The 21,800-nt window shown below is 40.3% G+C and overlaps 2 protein-coding genes across 9 annotated transcripts in view; one reads left to right on the forward strand and one right to left on the reverse strand.

The window, feature by feature from the left end:
• Zgrf1 (zinc finger GRF-type containing 1) overlaps positions 1–5,166 on the reverse strand; it is a 62,190-nt gene extending 57,024 nt beyond the window's left edge. For 5 of the 6 annotated variants that reach the window (XM_052179282.1, XM_052179284.1, XM_052179285.1 and 2 more), the window contains exons 1-3: positions 5,053–5,166; positions 1,983–2,071; positions 60–140 (exon numbers count right to left, since the gene is read on the reverse strand). In XM_052179282.1, coding sequence (XP_052035242.1) covers positions 60–140; positions 1,983–2,003 — 102 coding nt within the window. In that variant the 5' untranslated portion in view covers positions 2,004–2,071; positions 5,053–5,166. The other variant, XM_052179281.1, reaches the window with a different exon arrangement.
• Positions 5,167–5,249: 83 nt separating this feature from the next.
• Larp7 (La ribonucleoprotein 7, transcriptional regulator) lies at positions 5,250–20,494 on the forward strand. Of its 3 annotated transcripts, XM_052179287.1 has the most exons (14): positions 5,251–5,415; positions 9,728–9,814; positions 9,893–10,080; positions 10,300–10,400; positions 10,485–10,568; positions 10,649–10,813; positions 10,900–10,993; positions 11,073–11,429; positions 11,506–11,653; positions 13,187–13,311; positions 14,144–14,268; positions 16,101–16,260; positions 16,418–16,509; positions 20,173–20,494. In XM_052179287.1, the coding sequence occupies exons 3-14, from the start codon at positions 9,894–9,896 to the stop codon at positions 20,251–20,253; spliced, it is 1,719 nt and encodes a 572-aa protein (XP_052035247.1). In that variant the 5' UTR covers positions 5,251–5,415; positions 9,728–9,814; position 9,893; the 3' UTR covers positions 20,254–20,494. The 3 variants fall into 3 exon arrangements, with proteins under 3 accessions (XP_052035248.1, XP_052035247.1, XP_052035246.1); XM_052179288.1 differs by lacking the exon at positions 9,728–9,814 and having other exon boundaries at positions 5,250–5,415; positions 14,147–14,268; XM_052179286.1 differs by lacking the exon at positions 9,728–9,814.
• Positions 20,495–21,800: the final 1,306 nt, after the last annotated feature.

Raw genomic sequence — 21,800 nt, forward strand, 5'->3', positions numbered from 1 at the left:
CGCAATCAAAAGTCAAGAACACAGCTGTCACAGGCTGGAGCCAACTCCTTGGCACTTACCTTGTTGCCCAAGTGAGTGATCTTCAGAACTCCATCTTGCCATACTTTGGACTTCTTCATCTTTTGATGAGTATATAGGACCTTATTTCCAAAAGTAAGGAAGACATCAGTGCCGTTGACACATACTTAATATCATATAGTTTACAGGCCATATAAAAATAAAGACATTCTTTATCAAAATAATAGCACAGGTATCATCACAATAACAGCACCAGTGAAGAGCTGTAGCTCAATGATAGACAAACTGCAGGCTTAGCATCGTGAGGCCCTAAGTTTAACCCCACTATAAAAATATGGGAAAAAACAACAACAACAACAATTTTATGGCTGGGTAGTATCAAAAGGTAAAGGAAAAGGGGGCAAGTAAAAGTCTTTAAGTTAACTGAACATCAAAAATAGTTTTAAACCGCCACATCATCAGTGGGAAGGAAAAACAGCTACAGGTGACATATTACTTCTTATTCACATAGCTCTCTGAAAACAGTCCAAAGACTAACAGTCTCCTCAACTTTCATCATCTGACGTCAGAACAACTTCACACTATTTTTAACTTTAGATTCCACCTCCATCAGTGGAAGAGTGGAGTTCCCAACTGTTACATGCAGTGCTGGATTCAATTACAGATTGAAAACAGAAACAAGTGTGAAAATCCAGGTGCCCATTACTACATCAAATGTTAAAGATAAAGGAAAAAAAACTGTTGAGCAATTCAAGTGCTAGAGAACCAGCTCAGCTGGAAACTGTCTGCCTCACAGGCGTGAGGTCCTGACTCTGAGGCCCAGAATCTGCATAAAACGCTGGCCATGGTAATGCATCCTAAGCAGACACAGGATGCCTCGGATGGCATTTCTGAGGATGGCAAACACACACACATACGCACATGTGCACATACAGAAGGATACATCCATATTAGTAATCTTCAGAAAACATCAGCAATGCTACTCTGGTAAATGTGTTCTCCTAGTATAGTTATTACTTAGAAATTTTAGTTACTTATCATTAAAAATGTACTTTACATTAAAATGTAATGTTACTTCTTTAATATTTTAAAATGCTTTTATGTCTAGCATAAATACTATAATAGAAGCTCTACATACAAAAGTTACTTAGTGTCTGATTTTTTTTAGAATACAAAAAGGTTTTAAGACTAAATAATGTGTCACTATAGACAGAACTACCATTGACAGGTCTTGAAGGGAAAAACATTGTTTTTAATGAAGTTTTTAACAAATGACTTTTATAGCATATACAAATAATAAGTTGGAAATAGGCTTTCAAGATAAACATACAGTATCATATTTGGGACACAATTATACTAGAAAACTATTTGCTGTTTTTCTGATATTCAAACTTAATTTTATACCCTGTTTCTTCTTGTTTTGATGAATCTGGCAATGGTAGCAAGATACTGGGGGAAGAAATAAAAGGAGAGGGAAGGAAGAGAGTGAGAAAGGAAAACATTTTTAAAATTAGTCAGACTTGCTGGGCAATAGTGGTGTAGGTGGATTTCTGAGTTCAAGGCCAGTCTGGTCTACAGAATGAGTTCCAGGACAGCCAGGGCTACACAGAGAAACCCTGTCTCAAAAACAAACAAACAAACAAACAAACAAAAAAACCCCAAACAAACGGAAAAAAATTAGTCAGACTTAGGAGTTAGGGATGTAGCTCAATTAGTACAGTGCTTAACCAATTGTGTTTGCAGGAGACAGGATTTGATCCTAGCACCGCACACACAGGATGTGGTGGTATAAGCCTGTTATCCCAGAACTTGGAAGAAAAAGGCATGAGGATCAGGAATTCAAGATGATCCTCAACTTCATTAAGGGTTTCAGGCCAGACTGGGATACAGAAAATCCTGTCTCTCACCCTCTCCCATTAAAATAAATAAATAGTAGTAGTAGTAGTAGTAGTAGTAAGACTTACAATAAATTCTTGACATTCCATTGTTTCTTCTCAGATTATAAACTAGTCAGGTCCAGAAAACAATCAGTTTTATTCAACATTTAGATCCTCTAAAATGAAAAACAACAAGGAAAAAAATCAATTGACCCTGAAAAAAAGAATAAATATCAAATATAAAGTTTTTCAATAAATCCTGACTGGAGTCAGAAACCAAACAATTCCAAGACTATGATGCCACCAAGAGAAACAAAAGTGTATCTGTCATGTCAGACAGAACTGTGTGACACCACACAATGGAAAAGTAAAGGTAAAATGAAGTAAGATTTATAGTTACTAGTAATCCGTAAACATCTCAGGTGCCTTGTTTGTTTTTTTGTTTTGTTTTGTTGTGGTTTTTTTGTTGTTGTTATTTGGGGGAGGGGGGGAGGTTTGAGACAGGGTTTCTCTGTGTGGTCCTGGCTGTTCTGGAACTCACTCTGTAGACCAGGCTGACCTCAAACTCAGAAATCCGCTTGCCTCTGTCTCCTAAGTGCTGGGATTAAAAAGGTGTGTGCCACCTCCGCCAGGCTCCAGGTGCCTTGTTATATATCAGAAAATGGATTGGGTTTTCCTTCAACATGTATTGCTCCTTAGAACCCAAATTCATTTTTTTTCTAAATCATTATACTTACCACAAGATGGCCCCCCTGTGTCTTAAATTTTTCCTGTTAAAAAATTTTTCCTTAGGCATCCAAGAACTAGTTTCACGGCCACAAATATCAGTATCTGGAGCCAGCCACTTGACTTTACATATAAAAAATCATAGTTTTTTTGCATATAATATAGGAGCATGTGCACATTCTCTAACATAAATTAAGTCATCTCTAGATTATGTATACCTAGTAGATTGTAAATGATATAAAAATAGTGATTAAACTGTATTGTTTAAGAAATGGTATCAAGCCAGGCAGTGGTGTCGCACGCCTTTAATGCCAGCACTTGGGAGGCAGAGGCAAGCTGATTTCTGAGTTCGAGGCCAGCCTGGCCTACAGAGTGAGTTCCAGGAGAGCCAGGGCTATACAGAGAAACCTTGTCTTGAAAAAAACAAAAACAAATAAATAAATAAATAAATAAATAAATAAAAATAAAAAGATAAAAATAAAAAAAAAGAAATGGTATCAAGCCTGACTTGGTGGAACACACTTTGATTCCAGCACACAGGATGCACAGTCAGGTGTATCTCTGTGACTTCAAGGCCAGCCTGGTTGCCTGGTCTACCCACAGGCCTCCAGGACAGTCAGGACTAACTACATAGATACTGTCCAAAAAGAAAAAAATGATAACAAAAAAATTCTGTATGCTCAGTACTAACAATTTTTTCTATTTCCCATCTACAGCTGGCTGAATACAGACACAGAAATTACAGATACAGAGGGTTGACTATATACCTTAGTCAATATAGCAGGCATCCTAGAGCCAAGCCAAACATACATTCATACATTATATAATTCCTCTGCAAGGAATCTTTCTTTCTTTCTTTCTTTCTTTCTTTCTTTCTTTCTTCTTTCTTTTTTGATTTTTTGAGACAGGGTTTCTCTGTGTAGCCCTGGCTGTCGTGGAACTCACTCTGTAGACCAGGCTGGCCTCAAACTCTGAAATCTGCCTGCCTCTACCTCCCAAGTGCTGGGATTACAGGCGTGCGCCACCACTGCCTTTTACCCAGTGCTAGGGGCTGACAAAAGGGCCTCATGTAAAGTAGGTATAGTGCTTACATATGTCCAGTCCTTTATGTTTGTTTGAAATAGGATCTGGCCAAGTTGTACAATCCTGTCCTAGCCTCTGGAATAGCTGGGACATTACAAGCAATATACCACCACACCCAGGAAGAAAAATCTCTTGGACAGTGCTGCAGCAGCTACTGTAACTATCATGTTACTGTTTAAAAATATAAGGCCAAATTTTGATATCTTGAAATCGTCGATGGTGAACTGAATATGCCAGAGTAGCATACATGAGCACACATAAATTCAAGTGTTTTGGGCTGGAAAGATGGCTCAGTGGTTAAGAGCACTGACTGCTCTTCCAAAGGTCCTGAGTTCAATTCCCAGCAACCACATGGTGGCTCACAACCATCTGTATTGAGATCTGACACCCTCTTCTGGTATCTAAGGACAGCTACAGTGTACTTACATATAATAATAAATAAATAAATTTAAAAAAAATTCAAGTGTTTCCAGGGACATGACCTGACAACTAGTTAGTAATGAACATTTTAAGTCCTATCCTTCATCTATTACATTAGAAAGTCCGGCTCTGGAGCCCAACAAACGGCTCTAACAAGCCGTTAGAGTGATGGGTGGCCCCTCTTCAGTGATGGGTGGCTCCCAACCCGGAAACGGTAGGCGCAGAGGCCTGATCCCGGAGTAACACAAAACAGGTGAAGCAGTAGAGGGCGAGGGTGGGGCGGGAGTCACAGCAATCGGATGTATATGACTTTCTGTTACACCAAGGAGAACTTTCCATGAAGACAGCAGGAAGCCGTGGAATAACCTTGCTTTTAGAGAAAAATTGTTACAGTAGCTCAGAACAGCATCGCCCAAACCATTAACCTTTCTAAACCACGAACGGCCTGTTAAATTACATATATCAGTACAAATACCTAAAAGAATCATAGCTTTACTTGCCAAGATTTGACAAATCAAGTTTTCGTATCACTAAATAATAATGGACCCTTGGTCCTTTGTCAGTCCCACAAACAACCACAACCGGGATGGGCCTCCATGAGGGCCGGGATGGACCTTGCACTCTAACGGCGCCTCGCGGGCCGCTTCTGTGGAGGCGAGTCAGTGTCCAGTGCTCTCCCAATCGCGCCAAATCGCCCGCTCTATCCGCCCTTCTTTTTTTGTTTTGTTTTTTTGTTTTTGTCGAGACAGGGTTTCTCTGTGTAGCCCTGGCTGTCCTGGAACTCACTCTGTAGACCAGGCTGGCCTCGAACTCAGAAATCCGCCTGCCTCTGCCGCCCAGAGTGCTGGGGTTACTGGCGTGCGCCACCACCGCCCGGTTCTATCCACCTTTCTTGCCTAGAACACCAGAGAGAAAGTCTCCACATCACCTGCTCAATGACAGAAACTCCACTTTCGAATTTCTCCCGCGAACTTTCGTGACGTCATCAAGCAGGGACGACACCGCTGAGGCCCCACCGCCCGCCGTTCCCCAAACCACCAATGGAATTCCGCATCCAAACGCAGTCACCCAGCCGCTCTCCCACCCCCACCCCCGCCCCACTTCCCGCCCCCGCGACGCGTCGCCTATGACGTCGCGAAGAACACAGGCCCTCGGACCCGGCTTTCCGTAGTGGGCTGAGAGAAGCGCGTCGCTGGTCGGATGACGCAAATTTCCGCCGACTGCAAGGGTCGGGAGACGGAAAGCGTGGAAGAACACAAGCGCTGACCGTGGATCTGGGGACGTGCACGGAGTAAGTCACAAATGGCCTGTAGAGCCTCTCGGTCCCGGTGAGGTGTAAACTCCTCTCAGTCGGGTTTCCTGAAGTCCACCCTACTTCTGTGGCCCGGCTCACCCCGCCCCCCTCGCCACTGTTCCGTTGGTTGGGCTCCGTACTCAGTGCGCACGCGCAGTTCCCTGGCGGCCCTTGCAATTCCAATTTTTGTACCGAGGGGGCGGGCTGAGCTTGGTGTTGGGGTGTTTGGGGCACGCCCGGCTTGGAGGGGGGCGGGGAGTCTGTGCGGAAGTAGGGTTGCTCAGAGGAACTGTGGGTGCTAGGCAGGTTGTCTTCCCAAAGGACATCAGTTGTGAGAACTTGCATCTAAAATTCTTACTTTTGCTAGTCTTTCGTCCTGTCGGCTCTTTAGAGAAAATGCCGTTGTGGAAGGGGCTACTAATAAATAAAGAGTCTAAGTTCTGAGTGCGTTTTTGAGAAATTAAGAGAAAATAAGAGTGGAGATTTTATTGAGAATGGAAGTCCGCAAAAAGTAAGACTACCCTTTAGTAGTCTTTCGAAGCCGTGGTGGTGCAGGGAAATCAAATGGCTTCATAAAACATTCACACTAAAAGGTTCATTTGAAGCAAAGTTCCAGACCGCTAAGCGGTTTGCCATGACTACAATTTAGGTTCTCAATCTCTTGTGTACGCTTCTTTTTGTTCATAGCCTGAAAAATATTATCGTCGAGTACCTTTGGAAATTTTGGAAACATTTTGTGTGTGATTTTACAAGCAAAACCTATGATTTTAAAATCTAAAAAAAAGGTGGGGGGGTTGCTTTACATCTAGCATAGCTTACTTCCAGATTATCTAGGCATTCACTGTCTTTGAACAGTGTTACAACTTTGTAACTTGTTACAAACGGAAAGATGAAAACAATGTTTGCCCAAGTAGGATGTCCTTACCCTGACCAGTATATGTTAACATTCATTTCAACTTTCTACTCTATATTGATCTGTCTTTTCTCCTTTAAACGGATTTGTCCCACTTAAATTTACCATATTTATTTATATTTGTACAAGCATGGTTTACCTTTTCTTTAAAAATTTGTCTTATAACATCTCATGGATTCCTAAGATGTCTTTAAACCCCCAGAAGTGTCAGGGACTTCAGATTAAGAATTGCTGGCCTGGGAGGCTGGAGAGATGGCTCAGCAGGTAAGATTGCTCTTCAAAGGTCTGTGAGTTCAAATCCCAGCTCCCACATGGTGGCTCACAACCATCCATAAAGAGATCTGGTGCCCTCTTCTGGTATCTGAAGACAGCTACGGTGTACTTACATAAAATAAATAAATCTTTAAAGAAAAAAAGAATTTCTGGGTCAGAATATAATGTGAATTATGAATTAGAAGCTTCTACTATGAATTAGAAGCTTCTACTAAAAGGTAGTGTAAAAGTCAAACAGATGCTTGCTTACCTACCTAGCATTGACTAAATAAATTACTTAACCTTTCAGCCTCCCTTTGAAAAGGTGAAAGAAACTACCAAGTAGGATTGTCAAGATTTAAAACAATGTATATAATTATCTGGCCTTGCTTCCCAATAAGTTCTTTGTTCAAGACTGAGTTTTGTGGATGGATGTTGTTTGTTTGATTGATTGATTGTTTGGAGACAGGGTTTTCTATGTAGCTCTGGCTTTCCAGAAACTCTGTAGACCAAGCTGGCCTCAAAATCAGAGACCTCCCAAGTGCTGGGATTAAAATTGGGTGTATGACAGCACAAAAAAACAAACAAATAAACAAACAAAAAACTGATAAGGAATTACTAATGTTGCAAGTTTAGAAATAGCCTTCATGGGCTGGAAAGATAGCTCAGCCACTAAAAGCTAGGCTTAATACAAAAAAATATAAGACATAACCTTTATAAAGCATATCAGTGTTATAAACAGGTGACACAAACTTCTGTAAAAGATAGGTGACTTCTAGTGCATATTATAAACTCATTATATTCTAATAGCAGGTGTGGAAAACATTAAATGGGGGTAAGAGCCAATTCAAAGATCAGATTGAGAGGATTTAGTGAAAGATTGGTTTAAAAAAAAATAACACGGCATCATGTTTTCCACAGCAGCTATTTCTCTTCTTCTCCTTCTCCTTCTTTTTTTTTTTTTTTTTTTTTTTTTTTTTTTTTTTTTTTAGATTATTTTGTTTGAGTACAATGTAGCTGTCTTCAGACACAGCAGAAGAGGGCATCAGATCCCATTACAGATGGTTATGAGCCAGCATGTAGTTTCTGGGAATTGAACTCAGAACCTGTGGAAGAGCAGTCTGTGCTTTAAACTGCTGAGACATCTCTCCAGCCTGAGAGTCTTTTTTTTTTTAACTTATGTAATATATGTGTGGATGTATGAATGTATGTGTGTGTACCATATGCCCACAGAAGTCAGAAGAATGCTTTGGATCTCCCTTGGAACCAGACTTATAGGAGGTTATGAGCTTTGATGTCAGTGCTAGGAACTGAACCTGTGTCCTCTGCAAGAGCAGTAGGTATTCTTAACCACATCCCTGCAGACTTTTCCACAGCAGCTTTTCTAAGTGCTTAAATTACATTTTCTTTAATTAATCTTAACAGATTTGTGTCCACATTTTATGGACCACAGAAATGAGAAAACGTGTTCCAAACACATCCAGACATGGTTTGGTCTACTTGTTGGATTATAGTGTTAGCATTAGTGAGGATAAATAGATTTGGGTCAGAAAGAATACATTTCTTTTGTGTGGAATGGCAATATAATTATTCATTACTACAGGACCTTGGGAAAGTACAAACAGGGTTAGGAGTATAGCAAGGGCTGAGGTGAGGAATAGTTCAGTGGTAGAATGTGGAATGCCTTGGGTCTAATTCTTGTTCCTAGCATCAAGACAGACAGACAGACAGAAAGTGGATAAAGATGAGGGAGCTCTGAAACTAAGGTATAGCCATTTAACTAACTGTTTTTCTTTAGGCCTGGAGTAGGGAAGCTAAGTTGTTCTATATTTGTGTGACTTTCTGTTTGTTCTGTAACTTGTTCTAAATTGAAGGTGTATTTGATCATCCTGAGCTGGAATATGCTAAGCTACGAAAGTAACCCTTAAGGGAAATAGATGTAGTGGGTGAAGAGTAGTGTAGCTGTGGATTCCACTTTGCCGAAGATCAGAGTCTCTCAACCTTCCTAATGCTGTGACACTTTAATACAGTTCCTCATGTAGTACTGACCCCCCAAGCATAAAATTATTTTGTTGCTGCTTCAGGACTGTAATTTTGCTGTTATAAATAGTAATGTAAATATCTGATATTCAGGGTATCTGATATGTGGCCCCAAAGGGTCTCACCCACAGGTTGAGGACCACTGCCTTAGATGGTGGATGGGCTTGACAGCGAAAACAACTAGAAAGCTAGAAGTCTGACCATTATATTTAAGTTAGCAATGGAGCCTGCTCTGCTCACTGTAGTCTGTATTTGTATTTGTTTATACCTTACCATCTTAGAAAAGAACTTGAAATACCTAATACCTTATTTTCATTATATAGAACAAGACATTCACAGAGGTCCACCTGCAGTGCCTCAGGAGTGCTGGGGTTTAGGTGTGTACCTCTATGCCTAGTTTAGGGGATAGTTCAGATTGAGATCCACGGGACTGTTTTAGGTTGGATGAAAGAAAAAAACCTCTTATACGGTGACATTCACAGATCTTGGAATAGTTCATGTGAAACGTGATAATACCTTGAACCAATTAACTTATTAGAAATGAAAAGTGTTTATGTTCAGGATATATTTTAAAGCCAGTGCTAGTCCGACTGCTGGTGAATTGAATTGACTATAGAGTATGAGGAACTGTTTTCTGGTTTTACAGTTTTGTAGTTGTTATTTTTCAACGGTGTAAAAATCTTAAATTTGTAGAATTCTATTTGTGACTGGTTAAGTTTTCGATAACCTCTAAATGAAGAAGTGAGGATGTTAAGTGTGTGATTGGCAGTTGGAATATGGAGCTATTGAGTGTGTGAGGTCAGGAGGCCAGGACTGAATAGTCAGGACCCTCAGAGAGGGTAAATAGAGGGAGGCCAAGGTGGGATTCTAGTCAGAGTGGAAGGATCCATATAGGCAAACGTAAAGCCTGATATGGTCAGGAAACTGTTGGGATTTGGGCAGGCACTGAGCTCATTGAAGTTCCACTTGAATGAGATGCAGAACTCACATTTTTAAAATATCTAGTTGGTTTACTACTTGTAGACTTTCAAAATGTGCACTTGTAAAAACGTCATGTGAAAATGCCAAGTTGACTGATGGAATTGATGTTTATTGAAATTTCAGAGAGATGCATCAAGGGCTTACTGACTCATCACTTTGAAACCATTGCAGCAGGAAGCCTCAGCTGACAAGCATTAGCTATCACCACAAGTAAGCAGCTGCAGCAGCCTCCTCTGCAGCTCCAGGCTGAGTTAACACTTTCACTTTAGCCTTGCTTATGACTTTCAGAATGGAAACTGGAAACCAAACAACTATGAAAGAAAGCACCGAGAAGAGAAAAGAAGAAAAAAAGAAGCGATCACGGGTTAAACAGGTGCTTGCAGATATTGCTAAGCAGGTGGACTTCTGGTTTGGAGATGCAAACCTTCACAAGGACAAGTTCCTGAGAGAGCAAATTGAAAAATCCAGAGATGGATGTAAGTTTAAGTCACTGTAAATTCAGGAACTTGGAACTCAATTTATACGGGGGGGGGGGGGGGGGGGAGGAGGGAACCAGTGCATTCTGAGACCTGTTCACTCACATGAAACATATTACCTTATGCCATTGAACTTGTGTATGCATACACTTTATATTACACTGTATGTATATATTTATGTTACACTGTTAATTAACACCTCCATTTTACATAAACCAGATGTGGACATTTCTCTCTTGGTGTCTTTTAACAAGATGAAGAAGCTGACAACTGATGGGAAGCTAATAGCCAGAGCACTGAAGAGCTCATCTGTGGTAGAGGTAAATCAAGCCTGTTTCATTAAGTCACCCACAGCCAGCCATCATTACTGACTTTAACTTTTATACTTTTTTTTTTAAATAAAGTTGGACTTAGAGGGGACCAGAATCAGGAGGAAAAAACCCCTAGGTGAGAGACCAACGGACGAGGAAGAACGCACAGTATATGTGGTAAGAAATGACACAAATTAGTTTCCATTTATTGGTAAAATGTGGTAAGTGTAAAATGTTCACACCAGTCTTTATTACAGGAGTTACTCCCCAAAAATGTTACTCATAGCTGGATTGAGAGAGTATTTGGGAAATGTGGCAATGTGGTTTACATAAGTATTCCACATTACAAGTCTACTGGGGATCCGAAGGGATTTGCCTTCGTGGAGTTTGAAACAAAAGAACAAGCAGCAAAAGCCATTGAGGTATGTGCTTCTTCTGTGGGGCCCTGAAAGGTAAAGAAACAGACACAGGATTAGCAAGAATAACCTGAATTTTGCCATCATTTCAGTTTCTGAACAACCCACCAGAGGAAGCACCTAGAAAGCCTGGAATATTCCCCAAGACCGTGAAAAACAAACCCATTCCTTCCTTACGAGTAGCTGGTGAGTGCTTGCTTAGATTGGCCAAGTAACTAAAAGTTTATATTTAAAGCGGAGTAAATAATAAACTATGATGTTACAGAAGAGAAGAAAAAAAAGAAAAAGAAAAAAGGCAGAATAAAGAAGGAAGAGAGTGTGCAAGCCAAAGAGTCAGCTGTAGACAGCAGCAGCTCGGGGCCGTGTAAAGCCACGAAGAGACCCAGGACTGCGTCCGAGGGCTCAGAAGCAGAAACCCCAGAAGCGCCAAAGCAACCTGCAAAGAAAAAGAAAAAGCGGGACAAGGCGGAAGCATCTAGCTTACCTGATGTCAGGGCGGGGAAGAGGGAGAGGAGCGGCGCAGAGGACGAAGACTGCCTGCCCCCAAGGCCAAAAGCAAAGAAAAGGGCTGCGAGGGATGGCCTCGGGCAAGCCGCCTCCGAGGTCTCCAAGGAGAGCAGAGGTACCGAGGCAGCAGGGCCACAGGGTTGTTTAGCTACTTCACAACAGCAGTCTTAAGGAGTCTTTTTTTTCTCTAGACTTAGAATTCTGCTCTACTGAAGAGGAGAAGGAGACGGGGGACAGTAAAGGTGACTCGCTCTCAAAGGTGAAGAGGAAGCATAAGAAGAAACACAGGGAGCGACATAAGATGGGCGAGGAGGTTATCCCATTGAGAGTGCTGTCCAAGTAAGTGCCCGTCCTCCGCGGCCACCGACACAGCTCCGTCACCATTGCTAAAGTGCAATTCCAATTTCTGTTCAACAGAGTTGCATATTAGCAACAGTGATGGCCTTGGTCTGTTTATATGCAGCACAGTGAAGATTACATAGGAGCCACCACACTCAAACATGGAAGCACTTATTTTTTAAGGCACAGCAAGTGCCTCCATGTTAAAGTAATGGAGGCCCCTTAGGCAGATTTCAGCGAGGTTTTTACGAAAGCATGAGAATATCAAGGCAAACTTACCATCACCAAAACATGGAAGCACTTACTTTCTTAGTTGTAAAGCAAGTACAACCACGTTTAAGTGATGGGAAGCCCAGTCTTTCAAAGTTCAACTCCCTTGACCTACAGCTCTTTAGAGAAAATGTAGACCAGTTTAAGACACCCCCACTTAAACATGGAAGCACTTGCTTTTGTTTAACACAGCAGGTAACCCCATGTTAAAGCAGGGGGGACTCCCATCAGACTCTTAAAACGTTAGCTTTTCTGCTCCAAGAGTTCCTTGAGTTCACTTCTACTAAAACATGGAAGCACTTACTCTTAGATGAGACAGAAAGCATTCCCATGTTAAAGTTGAAGGGAACCCACCCGCCAGGCACGTTGTTAAACAGAAGCGCAATCCCACGGGAAATAAAACGACCCAGGATACCTACATTCTTTACCTTCGTGACCGGCTTCCAAAGCATCTCGGCCTCTCCCTGGAGAGTGAAAGACAGTGACTTTAGAACACTTCTATTTATACTACTCCAACTCCTGAATTCCTTTTGGCTTTCTATCTCAGAGAATCATTACAAGACCCTTTGTTATTTTAATGTATCAGTTCTCAGGGAAAGTAGATCCTGGGGACCTGGCTGGGGCTGGATTTTTTTTTTTCCTTCCTTTTTTTGAAGTAAACAGATGTCAATGTTAACTGCTAAAACCATTACCACAAGATATCCTCCTCTTTAAAAAAAAATCTCCTATCTGCCTGTTTGATGGCACAGATTAGGGTAACAATGAGCACTCCCACTGAGCCCGGAGACCACTGTGCTTCTCTGGCGAGCCCTAGCTGTTTGAAGATACATCTACATGTTAAATGTATGTAAATAAATAAATTGCTTCCATGGGGTGTTTTTTTCTTCTTAGAAATTCCTTTTGCTTCAAGTAATTCCTAAGGAATGTTATCTCTCAAATTGGAAGCAATTTGAGAAATCTTTGAATTTTAGTCTCTTTCCCTTCTAGTTGCTTGATTTAGTGATTTTTACTTAATGGAAGTGACTCAAAGTGATTTTACAGTTAAATATTAGAAACAACTAGGAAACTCAAGCATTTTCCTTGACTGTTAAAGAAGAGAAACTTCTTTGTGCATTTGTTAGATAGATTTATGGCTTAACAAATAATGTGAATATATGCCTTAAAAGAAAGGCTTGGAGTTACTGTGAACATTCTGCTCAGATCAACTTCAGATTTCTAGTTGAATTGTCTTGTCACTGTAGTGGCTCAACTTTTGTTTTTCAGGACTGAATGGATGGATTTGAAGAAAGAGTACTTGGCTCTGCAAAAAGCTAGCATGGCTTCTCTAAAAAAAACAATATCTCAAATAAAACTAGAGTCGGAAATGGAAACAGACTGTAAAGCGCCCAGTAAGTCTGCAGTGGGGAGTGGGAAGGGTGGACCTCCTGTAATGCACGGGCAGGCTTTAGTCTATCAGTGTTTTCAGGGATGGTTTTATTGCAGAGATAGAGTGCTTCCCCAGTTTTAAGCTGAACCATTACCAAAGAAATGTTTTAAGTAAAGAAAATATGTGAAGGCTTATCTTACACAGTAGGTTCTAATAGCCTGCTTCTTTCCTGCATTGCCTGTGAGCTACTGAGCAGTGCCTGCAGGACTAATGACTGCAGGCTCAGTGGACAAAGTGCGCCGAGCAGGGACACACTCAAGCACCATTCTCTTCTGTTGTGGTGTTAGGGAAGATTTAAAGTTTTTACAAATTAGTCAAATACAAATTCTCACATTTGAATAATAAACTTCCGGGCTGGAGAGATGGCTCAATAGTTAAGCACTGACTGATCTCTCATCAGGACTTCTGAGTTCAATTCCCAGCAACCACATGGAGGCTCACAACTGTCTGTAATGGGATCTGATGCCCTTTTCTGGTGCCTCTGAAAACAGCTGCAGTGTACTCATAAATAAAATAAATAAACCTTAAAAGATAAAATTGTTTTAAAAAAAGAATATACTTCGAATATTCTTATGTTTATATTGGCATACATTTTTATTCAGGTTTTATTCTTTGGTTTGAAGGTATAATACATTTTATGCCTTTGACGCCAATAAGCAAGGTGATTCCTTAGTATTTACAGTTCTAAGTTCCTTTAACTAGCCTGAGAAATCACTGCTGCTGCTGTCGATTAGTGCTCCCCATGTGAAATGTCCAGAGTGAGAACATGGCCTCTGTCTCCTTCTTCTTCACAGCAGCAGGCAGTGGTCAGGAGTGCGCCCCCCAGGAGAAGGTCAGTGCACAGGGCCCACAGTTCGTGACTGGAGTGATTGTGAAGATTGTGAGTGGAGAGCCTCTACCTGGCAGGAAACAAGTCAAGGTAATATTTATGAACTCCGTGTGAATGTTTTCAAAATAGTACGGAAAACAAAACAACTCCAGTCAGAGTTTGTACCTCTCTGATAAACTACTTGTAGAGTCCATGGTAACTCTGATAACTCTTAGGTTTACTCTAAATCCCAAAATTCCTCAGGAAATAAGGCGTGTGTACATCAAACGGTCTGAACACCTTTCTTTCTTGTTTCACTAACGGTTAGTGGTTGTGTGGTTCAGTGGAAAATGATAAAGTGATTCTAACTTGGAGTTGTTGAAATAATATAATATGTATTCATTCTTATGCTTTCAAAGTTTTTCCATTGATAAAGATATTTAATTCCATTTTTTGTTTATTGGTTGGCAGGATTTTTTAAGATAGGCTTTCTGTGTGTATTCCTAGCTGTGTTTGAACTCACTCTGTAGACCAAGCTATATTTGTCAATCCCAAATCCTATTAGTTTACATCTGAAAATATAGTAACAATACAGAATTTAGATTGATAACCTAAACAGATGTCAGTAAGCAAATGCTTTACAAGCATGGAGGCGTGGAGGCCTGTATTTAGTCCCAAGCACACAAAGAAGAATTCAGTACTGCAGCAGCTGAAAGACCTGTAGTAATTACTTAATTTTCTGAAACAAAAGCTGAGCTCTGTTGCTTGTCACTGATTACCAGATTAATTTGTCTTATATGGATTTTAAATTAGGAGTTCAACCTGACTTTATAATGGATAAATACTAAATATCTTTTCAACTGTGGTACTCTAAACTATCTGAAAAGTCGATTATAAAACTCCTAACACTGATAGGAGATACATAACAATTTCCTCATCTTACTACAGACTGGTTTCTTGCTGTGTGTCTTAGTAATGATTAACTAGATAAAAACACTGGAAGATTCCCAGGTCTGCTTCTCTCCAGCCCTTTTTTTTTTCTTGATTGATTAAGGAAACATTTTTCAGTAAGGGTGTTCTTATAATACAGAATATTGTGTTGTAAGAGTGAGTTTCTGTCTTCTAAAGACCCGTAAATTAAATCTACAGTGTCCAAAATCTCCTAAATTTTTTCTATGACATTTTAAAAGAATTTGAGTGATTGTGCCAAGAAAAATTTAAACAGGGTTTCTTTATTTCTTTAGTTTTAATGAATGAAATGTAACAGTAAGATTACTGTGACATTCCTGCATAAATGTATTGTGTTCTGTGAAGAACCTGGTGTGAGAAAAAAATTGATTAAGAATGCAGGAATCTCCTTAATTAGACCTCACAGCAGGTGTTATAGGTAAACCTCTTCCCTTGCTGGGTGACCTCCGCTTGCTTTGAAAGGTTTCTTAGGTATTTTATCTAAAACTGAGAGCTGTTGTGCTGTGATCCAGTAAACCTACCCGAGAGCCTTAGGATTTCTCTTGGTCTGTGTAAAGTGTTGAAAGTGGGTCTGAGTTGTAAGTCACACATGGTGCTGTGTAGGTGAGTGAGGCTCAACTTCTCCAGCCCTATCTTTATTTTAATTTTCTGGCACTAACCTCCTTCCAGCTTGCTGAGAGATGGGTCATTTATATTCCACTCTACAAATCTTACCCTTAGCAGGTGCCCCTTGTCAGTTCATATTTTAAAGTCACATCCAAGAGGATGAGCTACAGTAATTTGCGATGAGTTGTTAAGTTGTCTCTCATTTTTGTGTAAATCTATTTGAAGAGTATTTCTGTATATTTTATATATTTACGCATCAACTACAGAGTAGCTTGATAGAATACATTTTGACAAGCTCTGGTCACATTCATTTATTGTCAAACATCCTAAATATGATTTGTAACTTTTCATACTTAATTCCTGTATAGGATATTTTGGCCACAATCTCAGAAGTTGTTTACATTGATTTGCTAGAAGGAGATACTGAATGCCATGCCCGATTCAAAACCCCTGAGGATGCTCAGGCATTGATGAATGCACAGGCTGAAATTAGGAAGAAGCACTGTTGGAACTTGGAGATCCTTTCTGGTAAAACCTGATCGCTTTTCTAGTAAACAGTCATTATCTTACTTGTTCTGCATTGGACTGCTGGAGCTAACTTTCTTCCCCCAAGCACTCATGCTGGTGAGGTAGAGTGTGGGTGTATCTTTACACTCTGTGATCAGAGCTTTTGCTTCTTTTTAAGGTGATCACGAGCAGAGGTACTGGCAGAAGATTTTAGTAGATAGACAGGCCAAACTTAACCAACCTCGGGAAAAGAAAAGAGGCACAGAAAAGGTAAGGGGTGGTTATGTGCATCTTCTGACAGGAATAAATGAGGGTAAATTCACTTTGAGTTTCCTATTAGAGAGTCCTGCTTCTGAAGTGGATGAAATTAAGGCTGTTGGCTCACAAGGATCTATAAATGTAACTGCATTTTAAATGTACACGGTTCTGATTTGGAGCTACTGGGTCTGTAGTTTGGGGATGAGTGCCTGTAGAAAACTTACCTTCTGTACAGGCTTGATACACGTGAGGTTCCTGATGGCAATGGGAGCGTTGCTGGGTTTTATGATAATAAGTAGCATGAGCAAACTGAAATAAGTAAAGCATACTGATCCAGTCAACAGTTTTATTCCTATGATAATATATGTAGCTCACTGAGAATGACATTTATTCTTTGAAAGCAAATGATTATTTTGAATATTGTTGTAGTCTTAGTATTTCGAGTAGACTGTTAAGAACTTTGAAAGACTTGGTTCAGATTTCCTGTGCATATTGGCTTGGCGTGGTTTTCCTCCTTTGGCATTTCTGATGATTGACAGTTTGCTAAAGTTGGTCTTTGTCAGGTTTTTTCTTCAGTGGAGACGGTTCGTGCTGAGATGGGTAGGCCTCCTTCCTTCCTTCCTTGGGGCTTTCTCTTCTTGAAGGTGTGAATTTCAGAACTTGTTAGAGGTGTTCAGATGTTAATGTCAGTAATCCAGAACAAATGAGTAATATTCTTCTAATTGGTGTGAAGGTTTGTTTGAATTGGCTATACTTTTTTAAACTGGTAATTAAAACATTTTATTTTTTAATTTTAGAAATTCATTAATATTCATCTTAGTCTCAAGCAAAGAAATAAACATTGCCTATTGTTTTATAAAATTAAACTGGAATAACAAAAACAGAACAGTTACTCTTTGTGAGCTAACATGCTTCATTTTCAGGGCTGTTAGCATGACCTAGGCAGGAACAACTGAAGCCACACAGCTAGAAGAAAGGGAACTACAACTAACCATTTGCTAATCTTGTTTTCTGGTGCTGGAGATTGAAGTCATTTCCTTAGGGGTGTTAAGGAGTGCTCACTCTGCCACTGGACTACCTGCTGGAGCTGATTGGTGCTCTGTGTTGCTACAAAGAGAGTGACAGGCATGAATAACACAGTCCCCTGTTCTCTCGTGGCTTGCTTATAAGCAATTCTGTGTGGCACAGAAGAGTAACCAGGTAGCTTGCACGTCCACTCAAGAAAATTCAGAAGTGTAATATTCTAGGCTAAAGTAATGGGAATTATTAAGGGTAATAGAAAGCAAAGGCAAGCAAAAATGTCAGTGGTCCTGACATGTTTCCTTCCTGATATGACAGCTCATTGTGTCCATGAGAGGTCAGAAAACAGACAAGTAGATCAGTGAGAGGTGGGTTTACTTTCTACACAGATGTCACATATGACAATCAGGCACGTGTAAATGAACTCCAAAGGATTCTGCACATAAGGAAGTTATGATTTTTTTTTTCTGCTCCAGAGCTTGATGGGACGTGCTTTAACTTTGACTTCTTGCAAGTCAGGAATCAGCCAGGGTCTTATGGTGCTGGGGGAGTGCTCCCAGCCCCAAAATAAGACCTTTTATTTCTTCATTTCAGCTGTTTAAATATTCTTTTATATTTCTAAGTTTCATGTGGATGTGCCTGTGCCACGGCCTGCATGTGGAACTTAAAGGGCAGGGTGTTCTCTCTCTCTACCCCATGGGTCCCAAGGAAGGAGCTTCCTTATCCCAGAGACTTCCCCCACCACCCACACTTTTTAGATGTTTGGCTTTGTTTTTTAATCAAAATGGACTTTTATTGGAATTACTGCTGGATATTACCCAGCTAAAGGCAGAATTCCTGTTAGGGAACTTATCATTAGTAAGGTAGTCTAGCCACAATTTTTATTCTTGTCACTTGTAAACAGTGTTTCAATTGAATCCTGGCCTGGCCTCCCGTCATCAGATTTGATTCGTGATTGAGTGATTCAGACATGGTTCCTGGTATCTCATCTGACCTCAAGCTCACTGTGTAGCTGAAAAAGGCCTTGCACTTCTGATCCCCTAAAACTAATAGAGAACTTTTTTTCTGCTAAGGAAACCTTGCTGGCTGGCTGTACCCGCAGTCCCATGCTACTCAGGATACAGAAGAGTGATCTCTGGGCCAACTTGGGTAGCACAGAGACCCATTGCAGAAAAGCAGTAGCAACTGCTTTGGGAATGTTTCAATCTGTTGTCTTCTGTGTTTCAAATAATCTTACCTTCTCCTTTAAAAAAAATACATATATCTTGTATTTTATATAATATGTAACTTGTATTTTTTTACTTGTAGTTTTTATCCTAATTTTTCATTTTTTAAAGCAAATTTTATGCTTTTAGAATGTGTAATTGGCACAAAAGAATTGTAACATAAGCTGGGCAGTGGTGGCGCACGCCTGTAATCCCAGCACTCTGGGAGGCAGAGGAAGGCAGATTTCTGAGTTCGAGGCCAGCCTGGTCTACAGAGTGAGTTCCAGGACAGCCAGAGCTATACAGAGAAACCTTGTCTCGAAAAACCCAAATCCAAAAAACAAAAAAAAAAAACAAAAAAAAAAAATGAATTGTAACATAAGGTAGATGTGGTAAGGTCAGCCTGGTCTCCATTGTGAGTTCCAGAACAGCTGAGGATGATACAGGAGAAATCCTATCTCAGCAAAACAGAAAAAGAATTCTGTATATAAGAGGTCATCATAGTCTACAGAGCAAGTTCCAGGACAGCCAGGGCTATATAAAGAAACCCTGTCTCAAACAACCAAATAGGAGCTGGAGAGATGGCTCAGAGGTTAGGAGGAAGCATTGGCTACTCTTCCAGAGGTCCTGAGTTCAATTTCTGGGAACCACATGATGGCTCACAACCATCTGTAATGGGATCCCATGTGTCTGGTGTGTCTGAAGACAGACACAGTTTACTCATATACATAAGATAAATACATCTTTAAAAAATAATAACAGTAAATAAGTGTACAGAATTGCTGTGCACTAGAGTCACATCACTCTGCTTGAATTATCCTTCCAATAAATAGTTTGTTCTTTGTTTTGGGTTTGTTTTTGTTTTTATTGCCTTTTTTATTTGTTTTTCTGAGAACAAGGTCCCACTGCATGGCTTAGGCTATCCTTAAACTCACAGAGATCCCTCTGCCTCTGGAGTGCTGGGATTAAAGATATAAGTCACCATGTGTGGCCAATAAACAATTTGTAAAGCAAACTTGAGAAGTACACAGCCCAGAAAGGTGTTATCTCATTTAAATAACATAAATCTTTCATCACACTATAATTAAGGGTCTCGCACCATTTAGTCTTAGTAATTAATATCCATGTGGGGGGGTGATATACAAAATACTAAGTTGTGGCTTTTCCTAAGAAAGGCTAAAGGACAATGAGGACTGAGTGACAGGTTAGTGAAAGACTTCCAGTAATGAACCGTACTTGGAGGGAGATGGAGGTTTCTAAGAGTTAAGCTCTATTTCATAAAAATCTCCCAGTTCTCTGTAAATTGATTTGATCAGAATGTAATAATCTCATTTGTCTCTCTACCCCAACTTTTAAAGGTATTCCTCAGCCTGCCAGTGGTAAGGCTTTAAGAGTGATGCTTGTTTTCATTTTGGAATTCCTGAGTTCTAATTTCTCACCTTCTTTCTAGCTAATCACCAAAGCAGAGAAGATTAGACTGGCTAAGACTCAGCAAGCCAGTCAGCACATTCGGTTCTCTGAGTATGACTGAGAAGACTGAGACTTTGCTGCTTCCCTTGCTGAAGTGTTCCTGGTGCTGGGCTTCAGGATGGATGTTGTGCTGAGATCTGCATTAGAAAGAGAAGGAAAAACCTTGGCTCCTCAATGTGTCAATAAGACTTCTAATGACAAGTGCGCATTGTGTGTCAGATTTTTGTCAATGAACACCCTTATTTGTTGAAATTATGCAAATCAACTTCATGGTTTCATAAATAAATGTGTTTTGAACATAATTGTTTTGGTTTTATTTTTTTTATTATTTTTTTTAAATATTTATTTATTATATGTAAGTACACTGTAGGTGTCAGATCTCTTTATGGATGGTTGTGAGCCACCATGTGGATGCTGGGATTTGAACTCATGACTTTTGGAAGAGCAGTCAGTGCTCTTACCCACTGAGCCATCTCTCCAGCCCCTGTTTTGGTTTTATTTAAGAAATAAATATTACATACAATAAATAAATAAATCTTTAAAAAAAAAAAATGGGGCTGGAGAGATGGCTCAGCAGTTAAGAGCACTGACTGCTCTTCCGAAGGTCCTGAGTTCAATTCCCAGTAACCACATGGTGACTCACAATCATCTGTAATGGGATCTGATGCCCTCTTCTGGAGTGTCTGAAGACAGCTACAATGTGCTTACATAAAATAAATAAATAAATCTTTTAAAAAAATAAAAGAAATAGATATATAATTACAAAAATAAAAATGCAGGACTATCAAATGCAAACTGACTGTAACTTGCTTTTCCCTTCAATTTTTTCTCATCTTTCCTTCCTTCCTTCCTTCCTTCCTTCCTTCCTTCCTTCCTTCCTTCCTTCCTTCCTTCCTTTTAAACAGAAGACTGTACCAAATGTTTCTTATTAAGATGTTGAATTTTAAAAGCATTGAGTTTGTTCTTCATAGACTTTTTGGTTTTGGGTTTTTTGGGTTTTTTGGGTTTTTTGGATTTGGTTTTTTCGAGACAGGGTTTCTCTGTATAGCCCTGGCTGTCCTGGAACTTACTCTGTAGACCAGGCTGGCCTCGAACTCAGAAATCCGCCTGCCTCTGCCTCCCAGAGTGCTGGAATTACAGGCGTGCGCCACCACCGCCGGCGTTCATAGTCATTTTAATTAGAGGATGTGCCAGGTAATATGAGCTTAGAGGGAGTCTGAGAATCAGACCTTAAAGAAAACAGAAGTCTGCTCTTGCTTCCCCTCTTGTTCCTACTCTGTTTCCTCTACCCTTCCCCTCCTCTCCATCCCCCTCCCCTCTCTCCAAGTGCCCATGGCCCCGCCTCTACTTCTCTACAGTCTCTCTCTGCCTTTCTCTGCCTCTACTACCCTCTTAACTCCCTTCCCCATGCCCTGAATAAACTCTATTCTATACTAAAGGGGGGAAAAAAAAAGAAAACAGAAATTAGCAAGACTCAGGTAATTAAGTGCCTATGAAGGACTGGCATCGTAGACTTCATCGGAATCTCCACAAAGTGTTGTGTTTGTTTCTCAGGTAATGCACCATTACTGCTTCCCCTGCCTTTGACCCATTCATTACTTGCAAGAA

Source organism: Apodemus sylvaticus, chromosome 4, assembly GCF_947179515.1.
Source record: "Apodemus sylvaticus chromosome 4, mApoSyl1.1, whole genome shotgun sequence".
NCBI classification, from domain to species: domain Eukaryota; kingdom Metazoa; phylum Chordata; class Mammalia; order Rodentia; family Muridae; genus Apodemus; species Apodemus sylvaticus.